Here is a 12519-nt window from a genome sequence, read left to right on the forward strand (position 1 = left end):
ATTCTGAGCTGCTCGTCTTAGGATGTGGCTGAAAACATTGCCAACGCCCCCACACGTTTGTTGTCCCTGTCACTGCCAACCCCTACTTGTTGGTCTTGGGGAGGGTGTAGACAACCACGTCTCCTCAAATATACATGCAGTCACCAGCAGCTTTTTTTCACCTGACAGTGAGGAGTTTCACCGGGAAGAAGTAAGCGTCCAGTGGCACATACTATCCCTCTAAGTTCTATCTTCTGAATGGGCACCTCGACCAACCTGTAGGAGTCACTAGTGCAGTGTCAGAAATCGCACTCTTCCTGTTGGCTTTCTATCACGAACACAGCCAGTTGTTTATGCTGGAGGCACCATGGAGGAATTGATCCCACACAGTCTCGTCGGTGGTGGGCAGGAACATTTCAATTAAGAAAGATCAATTAAAGCGAAACACATTTATTGAAATAATAAAGTTACACGTTTTGGTGATTATATTCCATTAAATTAACACATAGATAAGACAATGACGATTGTAGGAGTCAAGACATATCCATCCTTGGAGTCAAGACAACGTTTGTGGTGCAGATGAAATCTCCTTCCTGCTAAACTCCTTGACAAAGGAGACATTGCAAGGTGGAGGAAAAAAGGAGTCCATTGCCTGATTGGCTGACTGCAAATTGAAAGAATCTGATTCACTAGAAAAGCTCATGCTTACAATTGTGAATGAAAGGCTTTGACAGCATAGGAAAAAAGAAGTGACGTGGTTGAAATTCCCAGAAAAGTAATTGAATTTAACCCTAATCTTCTGTCTGGTTCACCCCACCGGTCGGCCCATTCTATGTGCCGAAGTCAAGAAGTGCTCTCAAGTGATTAAATGATTTGATAAAAATCGGATGAATATCAGATAAATCATTAATTAATGATTTATCATCATTCCTAACTATGCCCAAAATATTTCAATTTTCTCTGTATATTTTTGTGGGAACTGAAAGATAGATGACTCGCTCGCTCTCTCTGTCTCTCTCGCTCTGACCCCTTTGTGCTATGTGATTTGAGTTCTCACAAAAATATACTGAGAAAATGGGCTTATTTTGGGAATAGCTACGTGTGTGGATTAATCATAATACATTATTAATCTGATTAGAAACTGCCCTTACGGATTCTCAAACTATACTTAAAATAAAATCACGTTCACAAAAAAATGGAATCCTTGAATGGTGATCACTTTCTGAATACTTGCCAGCCTTCTTCTGCCAGCTATCCTCTGGCATAAATGTCGTCTAGTGTGAGTGTTCAAAGATCCAATCGTAACCCTGCCGAGTTGCTCGCAGGACGGTCGGAGACACCCTGACTATTTTTTTTTTTTTTTTTTATATTTATCTGGATTGCTACTGATATGGAACTGCACAGCGGGCAAGCGAGAGATAGACAGCCGCTGGCCCTGCTGTTCGGTTGTTGCCGACAGCCCGCTGATTTGACAAGACGGTTATTGGTGGATCTGACTGTCTCTGGCTCTCTTTCTCGCTCTCTCACTCTCTCACTCACTCACACGCACGCACGCACGCACACACACACACACACACACAGAGGAGGCGCTGGATGATGTCCGGTGAACTTTTAAAAATTAAAACAAGATCACATGCCATGTTTTTCGACTCGTCCCAATATTTACTTCTGCTTCCACATGTTAGAATCTTGTAGGAAATCTTTTTTAATTGTGTAGTGTGTGCATGTGTAGATTAGATTATCTGGTAAGAGAATCTTAAACGATTATCCTGTAGAGTAGTGTGTAACTCTACCAGATTTCAATGCCCCAATTATCTGCTAGTGTAAGGCCACCGTTAGTCCAGTGGTTCTAAGCCTTTTTCATGTCAAGGACCCAACAACATCAACATCCCCCCCCCCCCCCCCCCAAAAAAAAAGACTACCTGGAAACCCCCCAAGGACCCCTGGTGGACCCCAGACCCCACTTTGAGAACCACTGGTCTAGTAGTCACTAAAGCAACAGCTTTTTCATTGCAAGACAAAACTGTGCTGTCTCTGACTGTGGTGCCCTTTGAATGCAAAATGTGAACCCTTTTCCTCGCTTCAGTGTACTGTATACATTTTACCAAATGTCATTTTTCTCTGTTTTGCTTTCCCCGGTCTGCAGGAACCCAGGAGAGGACACCAAGATGTTGGTGTGTGACATGTGTGACAAAGGCTACCACACCTTCTGCCTACAACCTGCCATGGACACTCTCCCCACCAACGGCTGGAGATGCAAGGTGGGACAAAATGTCAAATGCCACAAAGTTGGCTTCTGCCTAGTAATGGCAGGCAGTGTTTCTGGTGTGGTGGGTCAGGGCCCAAAAGTGGGTCGCAGGGCAATCTGATAGGTTTGCAACAAAGAACAAGATAAGGTAATAGATATTGGGTTGCAGCTACGCTTCAAGCCTATAGTATGTACCACCCAGAGCAGTGTTTCTCAAACACGGAGTCGGGACCCATTTGTGGGTCGCGGACCAATCTTTATGGGTCGCGACTCAAGTAAAAATCAAAATTTGTTTTCCTACAAAAAATAAAATGTACATTTCAAAATGGAACAATTGAATTCTACACAATCATAATGTTTGATTACTTAACTAATTGTGCAGCACTATGTCCTGCCCAATTTCATTGCTCATGCTACATTAGTCCTAATGCATAGAAAAGTGTCCACCACACAACTGAATATGACCTTTTTTGGTGGTTTGCGTCTGTGCTTCCTGTGGTTAAGAAATGACTCATGCTGGCTGATCTTTTGAATGCTGCAGTTAAACCTCAGCGCCGCAAGATAACTCTGTATGTGTGTGTGTGTGGTTCTTTCTGTGCCTGCGCTTATTTACATGCGTGCGTGTGTGTACGGCCGCATACACATGGGGCTAACGGATATGTGTGAGTGCATGCACACTCACACGTGTGTGTGCTGCAGCGGAAGTACATGTCTCCCACCATTGCAGGCTGCCCCAGGCTTCTGGCAGTGCAGGTGGCACGCCTGTCACCCAGGCAGCTGGCTAGCACATCGCCCAATCAGCTGCAGCGGTCGGGCCAAGGTGCGCATAGACGACCACAGCAGTAGAGGAGGCACCAGCTGGAGGAACATCTCCACACTTAACATCTCTGTCTGACTCAGCACAGCAGCACGGAGCGCAGCCTTACAGCCCCCCACCCCCCTACCCCCTACCCCCAGCACACTCTGGTGCTTGCTTTCCATTCACCCCCCCCCCCCCCCCCTACACCCGCAACCCCCCCATGTCAGTTTTGTTCTGAGTGCAGCCATGTGCATCTATCTCCATGTCTTGGAAATGAATGAAAAATGAATCATTGCTCCAGTTTCAGCTCTCTGGCGTGCTCCTCCTCCAGCCAGCTGGATTGTCTGAGCCTCGTCCCTCGTAGACCTTTCGGTGTTTGTTTACTGTGTTCTGTGGGTGGAGTCTGACAAGCACTTGGTTGCAGAGCTGTCCTTGATCTACCACTTAAACTATTCCCGTTTCGTTATTAGACAGTCACACTAGGAAATTAAGGATCTATGTCAACAAATGTGTGACGCATTAGAAACATTATCCTAACTTGATTTATTTTGACATTTTTGAGTCTAGGCAGCTAACTGTTGGAAAGCTACTGCTGTCAGCACCTCTGCTCTTGTGCTGGCTGCAGGAATAAGCCACCGCCCCCTCATAGTCGAAAGGGAGAGCAAGCAAGAGAAAGCCTGTTTATATTCTTCCACAGATTATCATATGTTTGAAAATGTGAGCTCTGGTGGTTGGTGTTGTTTTTTTTAGGTTCTCTTGCAGTAAGAAAAAGAAAATAACAAGGAAAAAGCCTGAACCTTTCTTGCAGAAAAACTATTCGTGCCACATCATCACATCCATGGTGGTGTAACGTGGCCTGTGTCTCTCTCACCACTGCTCTGCTTAATGTGATACTGTGTTGTATGCTGAGGCTTTGTCAGTCATATTGCTAATGGGACCTCCATCCCTCCGTTTTCACAGAACTGCAGAGTATGTATCCAATGTGGGACAAGAACCGGCGGCCAGTGGCACCACACCAGCCTGCTGTGTGAGAACTGTGTCCAACATCAGGACCCCACTCTTTGCTGCCCTCTGTGTGCCTGCATCCTTGATCCTGAGCACCACAAAGACCTGCTCTCCTGCCACAGCTGCAAAAGGTAAAATATCATAATCCCCTTTATCAGGCTTATGACCTCTGAATGAGAAATCCTGATGTCTAGTCTACCCACCATTTACAGAGCCTTGCAAGGGGGAAATAGGAAGCTGCCTAATTCTTTCCTCTGGGGGAAGTTGGTTGTCCCTTGCAAAATGTGTTGGGTCTATTGATGTTCATGGGGGGGGACCATGCAGGGAGACACAAAGACAAAACACTGCACAGAAATCTCTTGTCGTGTCATCCGATAAATCCCTTTCTCTTTCGCTTGCTTTCAGATGGCTGCACCTGGAGTGCGAGCGTCAGAACTCAGGCCAAGCAGACATCCACCCCAGGGAGGACTATGTTTGCTCCAACTGCAGGTCTCCTGCTCCGGAGCAGGCCTTGCAGGCGGAGGAGGATATGGACACCGGGCCGGAGCTCAGCCCTCAGTCGGCCTCAATGCACACAGACTCGGAGGCCGGCCTACCGCTGGCTCCAACGCACACGGACTCAGAGCCTGGCACTGAACCACCTGCTGAAATGCACAATGACCCCAAACCGGAATTACTCACCGTTCCATTGCACTCGGAGCCGGTCCAAGTCCAAGCCGCCGCCGTTCAGGAGGAGATCCTAGCCACGTCGGCCCGGAAGCCTGGTGAGTCCTTTTGTTCCAAAAGTGCATTAGACTGTATTCAGGAAGACTCTTTTGCCCCAGAAATGGCACTGTGTTTTTCTTAATACAAATATCTTTATTTCCCCTGCATACCCAAGACAAGTGTCCCCACTGGACTTGGCAGGTGCAGTCCTCAGAGCGAGAGTGCATCGTTTGTCGACTGGCTTATTACCTCTCAGTATTACAAAAGTGACACAATGATCTAAAATCATACACAATAGGCTGTTACAGAAATTCCACTGTTGAGAATTCTTTGTCTCTGCATCTGTCCTGCCATGCAGATGTAGATGTGGGCTTTTGGCTAAATAGCTCCAGGTTGATTAGCAGTGGTGTAAAGTACCAAAGTACATTTACTCAAGTACTTTACAATTTTAAGGTACCTTTACTTTACTGGAGTAGTTACAATTTTCACTTTACTTATACTTCTACTCCTCTACATCTCGGATTCAAATATTGTACTTTTACTCTACTTATTTTAAAACTTTAGTTAGTTACTAGTTACTTTGTAGTTGATCTACAAGCTCACAGTGGGTTGCGATGCGACACATTGTGAGCTTTCTTTTTATTATTTTTTTATTTTCGAATTATTTTTACATTTGAAAACTTGAAATGGGACATTCTGCATAATGAGTACTTTTACTTTTGGTACTTTAAAGTTGTACTATGTAACTTTTTTTATAAAACAAATCTTAAAATTCTCCTAACTATTAAATCACAAAAGTTTTAGAAGATCCGCGCCGTGAATTTCAGCCTGTAAAGCCTTCTCTATATGTAAACTGAGATCCTTGCCGTGGACCGGATCTCGCGCCAAAATTGCGTCATCACACTACCGGCCAATCACAGCGAGGGTTATACAACTGCCGGCCAATCACAGCGCATCTTGAAGTGGGGTCGCTAATACTCGCTATGGCAGCCATATTTGTTGTCGCCCGTTTGTACCATCCCTTCTCTAGGTAATTTCGCCTACCAGGCAGGGTGAAGGAGTCCGTATCTCTGGAATTACTGAACGCACAGGAACAAGGGACCCCTTAAAAGATAGATCTCAGCGAGGTGGAGGCAGACGCGGGGGTCTGAAGGTACGAAAAACGGACGAAAGACGCGGACGCGACCGCGGTTTGCTATAGGGCTAATGACCACTAGTTGGGCAACTTACACAGTATGGCTTTAAGTACATTTTGGTGCCAATACCTTTGTACTTTTACTCAAGTAAATGTTTAATTCTGGACTATTACTCATAACAGAGTATTTCTACATTGCAGTATTAATACTTTTACTTAAGTAAACAATGTGAGTACTTTTTCCACCACTGAAAAAGACCCTGTTGTGGCAGATGAAGATGAGACGACCACACTTCCACTGCAAAACCGCGTTCTGTAATAGCTTTCCATGATCCCACCGATAAGCGGATATTGTCCTGTAGCCGCAAAGTTCGAAGTTCTTCCACTGCTGTTTCTTGGAAGAAGAGCTTCTTTGGCTGCAGGGGTCTCAAGGCAGGTTATGTACCGCTTGCCCAAGGATCATGTTCAGTTGCCCACATTTTTAAATTGGCCCGGAAATTTGAAGTAGTATCGAATGGACTTAGAATGGTTTGATGATCATTCATGGTTGATCAGCCAATAGTGCAATCTGTGTTGTGTACATGCTAATGCACGTGTGCATATAAAATGCATGTGCTTGTGTACTTTAGTGTACAAGTGAGGCTCCCATCACGACTGCTAGTTTATACTTTACTCTTCTGCAATGTTGAACTTTTGTAGAACCCTATGTTGTATACAGTGTAGCTACCTGGACATGATGTAAATGATGTAAATTAAGTGGATTCTGTTATAATTAAAAAAATAGGGGGGAAGTGAAATTTCTGTATTAATGTTGTATTAGCTACCTTTTATGTAAGTTTCATACCACAATGTTTCTCAAATTGGAGCAAGAGGCTTCGGTACAAAATATGGAACAGTTTAATTTCACTTTGAGAAATCCTATTTAGAGGTCTTGACGGGTCCAACTGAACTGAAAATACCCGACAGTACTACCTACCTGAGACCTGTACAGGTTCGGGTGACTTGGGTGGGCCGGGTTGGTTCACATTCTATTACCTCGGGTCCTGGCTCTGTTCATCGTGAGTTGTGATACCAGAGTGGATCCAAGAAGACCTGTACTCGGCGCTGATCAGTAGAGAAAAGAATAAAATATTGCATGCTGACTGACCTGGGATCAGATTACTGCACCACAAAATAAAGGGGGAAAGGTTAAGCTGTGCATGTGTGCCAGGCTGCCAGCTATTGGCAGAAGAAACTGTGTATAATATATTAGGGCTGTGAATCTGAATCTCGACGATGGAGACAAAATGGTATATTTGAAAGCATTTCAGTGCTGATTTAGAACAAGTGCAACCAAGCCATTGAGATTTATTTTTTTGCATTTACAATCAATAAATCCAGTACAACTACATATGACGACAGAAGGTTTATTTTAATTGACGACAATGCATCAGACTGAGAGCAGATTCTATGTAGTACAGTTCTGTAGCACAACGCAACTGTAGCCAGCATAAATAGGATTTGGAATATGTTTAGTCATTTATTTTGAAGTACACCAACTTCAAACAATACTACTGTCAACTAGGTGAAACTAACTTGACAGAAGAAATCAACAGGGGGGAAAAAGACTTGAACTAGAAGCAGTGCTCATCCGAGCACAGGTCTCCACCAGGCCAGGCGTCCTGGTGGTGTTATAATAGGCCAATGTAAAAAGGGTGGCATGTGTTCTTCGCCAATCTTGGGAATATGTGTGGCAAATTTCATGGTAATCGCAAGCTGCGTTGATGATTTCAGGCATATTGTCCAAAAACGGAGCAATCCTTTTTGGAAGCCAATATTAGCCAATTTGGATGGAATATGAAATATCAGACGGATCGGACTTGATCACATGACTATAGAGATACTGTGTACTGATTTGCATGATTGTTGGAGAAAAACTGATGGAGTAATAGCAAAGAATGTGTTTTACATAAGTTGTCCTCCTTGTGGCGATATAAAAGGAAAATTGAAAAATGCAGGGCAAAGGTTTATCCTTAGCCTCTAGGGAGTGTGCATACAAAGTTTACCACTTTTCGGTGGAGTTAAAGGTAAAAACACAAATTGCCCTGTTATAGCGACACCATGAGGCTGATCTGAGAAATTTGAAGTGGCATTTCTTCCTCGGCCTAGTGGGAACATGTGCGCCCAATTTCACCAAAATTGCACGCTGTGTTCATGATTTGAGGCATTTTGTTAAAAAGGGGCAATCCTACAAACTTTAGAAGCCAATTGTAGCCAATCAGGATGGAATATGGAAAATTGGACAGATCCATGTTCATGTTGATCACATGACTGTAGAGATACTGTCTACCGATTTGTAGGATTTGTGGACACAATCTCTAAGAGTAGTGTACAGAAATGTGTTTTGCAAACATCGGCCTCATGGTGGCGCTATAACAGGGCCATTTGAAAAAAGTGGGGCAGAGGTTTTGAATTGGCATCCAGGGAGTGTGTGTGCTCATTTTGGCAGCGACCGGGCCAACGGCACCGGAGATTAGCTGGTAACAAACTGGATGGACACACGCACGGACGCACAGGGGCGAAAACATACTCTCCCCCATGCCTTCGGCTGGTGGAGACAATAAAGTAATCTCTGTACGACTCAGGGGGCTATGACTACTCGAATTGTCAATTTTCAGGGGTAGTCCTAATGTATTATCCATTGAAAATAACAGATCTATAATAAGTTCACAAAGTGTTGTTGTGAGCTTGTCGATCTGCTTTCAGGCTTTAGTTTTCAGATTAGATCATGAAGTCACGGAATACTGTGTAACTTTCATTTTTGTAACATTTTTTTTTGATACCAGAGGAAGCTACATACAGCAATATGTTACAAATGTGATTCCCAGAAGTCTGTTCAAAATGAAATGGTCTCGCTGGAATCATTGGAAGCAGACAAAAAATAACTGTGATTTGAGCTGTCAGGGCTACAAGAGTCCGCGTGCAGAGTGCAGACATGCCGCTCCACCAAATCAGAAACTTCTTGATCTCGATATTTAAAAATGTAGGAGCATCAGCTAAACCTTTGCAGCACCCACCAACATTTAAGGGGCACCATTATTTTTTACTAAAACCAATTGAACTTTACGCTTAAAGGCCCGCTGACCCACCCCGAAATTATAATAGTATTATTATACAGTAGGTCACGTGGTCTCTCTGAAAACGGTCTGAAATAGTCTGAAACTCATGTCACAGTGTAATCTGCCCCTCGCCCCCCAACAACAGCTGACTAGTACAGTACAGTCAATTCATTTGATTGGCTTATAATTGCGCATTCTCACAATGACATCATAAACATATTAACTCATATTTTAAGATTACTTTTTAAAGTGACAGTACCCCTTTAGATGACAGTTCTACTTTAAGTACCTTAAAAGCATAAAATGTCCACTAAGCGTTTCTGACAATAAACAACACATTTTCAGGTGAAAGTATGTTGTATTTCTGTTGTACGACATGGTCGGTTGAGTATAAATTAGCCTTAGACTATGCATTACAGCTCTACACGCTGTAGCAACACTGTGTCCTGGTGTAGCCCCACTTTCACAACAACTCCTCAGTGTTTCCAATGGCAACAGAACCTCCTTTCCTTCTTCCCTCGTTGACATATAAGCAGCATCAACATTGTGAATTGCGTGACACTGCCGCCAGAAACTTATGAAGCAAAGGACTCCATCTCCACTCTGATCTGTGGGAGTCAGCTGCCAGCAGTAGACCCCTGGAAGCAGGGAAATGAGCGGTGGGGCTGGGTATATTGGATCGAGCCACCCTGCCCACACTCTTGTCTAGACGCCCGACTCCACCGGTAGGAGAGAAATGGATTGGACTAGCATGATGGTGATGATGACGGATCCCCCTGCCTGCGACCTGCCTCGGAGCTAAGCAGGCTCATTCATGGCTGCTCGCTGAGACCTGCTCGTACACACACGCGCTCCACAGTAGCAGCATTCACTCTCTCACTCCTCTGGCTCCACACTGCGGAGTGTGAGTCCTGTAATGATCAGTGGGTGTGTTGGTAGAAGTTGTTTTTCGTGCCAGCCAAGGCCACGAGGTGCTGCATCATAGATTTAACTGATAAGGTCGTGCCTCCCCCGCTGTGGTTGTAAATAACAGTTTAGCAGTGGCCTACCGACTCTGATCCGTGTATTGATTTGAGGGAAGCCATCAGAGGTTTATGCCCTGCTCTCCAGAATTGGATTGAGCCGAGCTTACCATCGTGCCAATGCATGAATCATGATGCTCCTTCGTCTCTGCCCCCTCGAGAAGCAATGAGGATTTTGAATTGAATCCTCTCGAGTCAGAAGTCATTTTTTATTTATTTTTTGCCTTGCCTTTCAAACTCGGAGGAGGTAATGTATTTAGAATGAATTGCCTGATAACCATGAGCCCTAATTGATACAGTATATTGAACTTTCTTTCTGTCCGGTGCATGTAGTGGTTTTGGCTTCATGAGATCGTGAAACTGCCACCACTTACTGCCTGCCTGTGTAACATAATTACTGTCATTAAACGGAGTTGTTGTCATCTGCCAGGATCCTCCTCTGTTCGGGGCTTAACAGCAGGCTTATCATGAGTCACCCGAGAGACGTTCGACTAAGACCGGGAGCGCAAATCACACTCGACGTAGGACCTATACCTACGTTAACCACTTAAGCCATATTTTATACTCGGTCGTTCAAAGGTGTCATGCAGCAAATATAGCAGATCGACAAGCTCAAGCTTGTCAATCTTTCTTTTTTGTTGCAATTTTTAAATAGTTTCAACATTTTCGGCTATAATGACATGCCCAAACTAGGGATGCCAGGTTGAATCTGGTTAATCGGAGCCTTGTGAGTTTATCCTTACCATCAACCCATTCAGCGCTTAAGATATAGGAAGTAGGGTTTTTATGTGAATGAGTACATGTGTTGGGCTTTGGTCAAATGGTTTTAAGCCTGCCTCCTAGTTGACTCTTCTGGCATCGCCACCGGATGTGCACCTGCAAGCTGCACAGTCATGAGCCCTCAGAGCGCTCAGAAACTGGGATGTTGGTTGTCATGGTTACTCCCTTCCCTGGCAGAGATGCTTAGCAGGTGCATGCGTGTGTCGGGACTAGGGTGACATGGGAACGTGTGGATTGAAATGGAGGGTGCCTCGTTAAGACTAGACTATCTGTACTGTCAGTGGCTGTCTGGCAGAATATTGGGTCGTTGTGAGGATGCCTGATGGCGAGGAATGACTAGTTCTATTCATACCGGACTGATGCCACGCAGAGATGGCTTTGATACGGCACAAAATGGAGTGCGAAAAGGCAGAAAAAAGGCATTAGATTAATACCGAAATGTAACCTATTTATGATTGGCTGGTCTACCTGTCATGCCGTGTGACTGCATCCAATAGTCGATGACCACCAGGACCAATGACAGATCTGAAACATTGTTGTTGTGTTTTTTTTAAGCATACAGTATGTAAAGGCACATCAATGTGCTGCAGTAAAACTCAAGTTTATTTAATACATTTAATAACATTACCACATTTAAGTTTATTTAATAAATGTAATAACATTACCAGCCAGGTATGTTAAATAGTGCCAATACTGAAAATGTAAACCCCTTTTTCATTGGTTTGATCTGTCTGACATTAAAGGGATATTCACCCCCCAAATTACTTTTTTTCTATTGAGTGGAGACTTGAATTCATGGATATTTTATTGTTTTTGTCGCATTCCCAAGGCAATACTTTTGATTACCACCACTGGTACCGGTAGGAGAAACAAAGAGTCTCCTTTGTGTCTCCTACTGGATACATTAAGGTCTTTTTTTTTTTAGTATCGTTCCTTTTTTGGCTCAGGAATGTGACAAAAACGATATAGATTAAAAATGTGTATTTATTTATTTCGTCTCCTTGGGGTGAGTAATCGATAGAAAGAAAGTCATTTTGTGGGTGAACTACTCCTTTAAGAACTTTGAAATGATTTGAAAGTAAATAATAATGGATTATTGACCACGTGCAGCATTTCGCTTGAATCCCTCCCAGAGGGAGAAGGATTCACAGTCAGACTTTTCAGGGTTGGATTTTGAGATAATGCAGGCACTTCCCTCACTGTCAATTAATTTCACTGCAGGGCATACATTCTCTCAATATTTACTCTGCAATATACACATTTGCAAATATCCATATTTATGCAGAAAATCATGCATTATTTTTTATTTGTTTTTCTCCTCAGAAGTCTCTGAAAATGACATTGTTGAGCAGCAAGTTATTCACTCACCTGGCAACAAAAACCTGACAGAGGTCAAACAAGGTTTGTTCTTATGGTTTTATATTTCAGTCTAATCAACATCATGGCACCTCCTTTTCCTTGCCATTAACATTACAGTAAATTTGACTGTTTCACTTAGAATGTGCAGCATAACAAGCAGTTATGCACTTAAACATTCAATCTACCTTTTATTTTATCCCAATGCTGTCTGACTCCTAACTATATATGGCTAGGCCTCAACAATATAGCTAAATGTTTATGTACCACCCTTCAACAGTAGGGAAACCTATTAAGAGTAATGCTATGATTATGGGCAAAGCCACTGAGAATAAACTACAATTTCTTGAGGTACATTTAGTACCCAGGAGATCCTTTCACTCATGTTGCAT

General features: G+C 43.6%; 1 protein-coding gene across 4 annotated transcripts in view; it reads left to right on the plus strand.

Moving 5' to 3' along the window:
* The window catches only part of LOC308285753 (histone-lysine N-methyltransferase 2C-like), a 102110-nt gene that overhangs the window by 31151 nt on the left and 58440 nt on the right, over positions 1–12519 (plus strand). For all 4 annotated transcript variants that reach the window (XM_080726604.1, XM_080726606.1, XM_080726607.1 and 1 more), the window contains exons 10-13: positions 2126–2240; positions 3987–4162; positions 4437–4795; positions 12095–12172. In XM_080726604.1, coding sequence (XP_080582730.1) covers positions 2126–2240; positions 3987–4162; positions 4437–4795; positions 12095–12172 — 728 coding nt within the window. The remainder of the gene's footprint in view (positions 1–2125; positions 2241–3986; positions 4163–4436; positions 4796–12094; positions 12173–12519) is intronic.

This window comes from Nannobrachium achirus (assembly GCF_963921795.1).
Source record: "Nannobrachium achirus genome assembly, chromosome: 5".
Lineage (NCBI taxonomy): Eukaryota > Metazoa > Chordata > Actinopteri > Myctophiformes > Myctophidae > Nannobrachium > Nannobrachium achirus.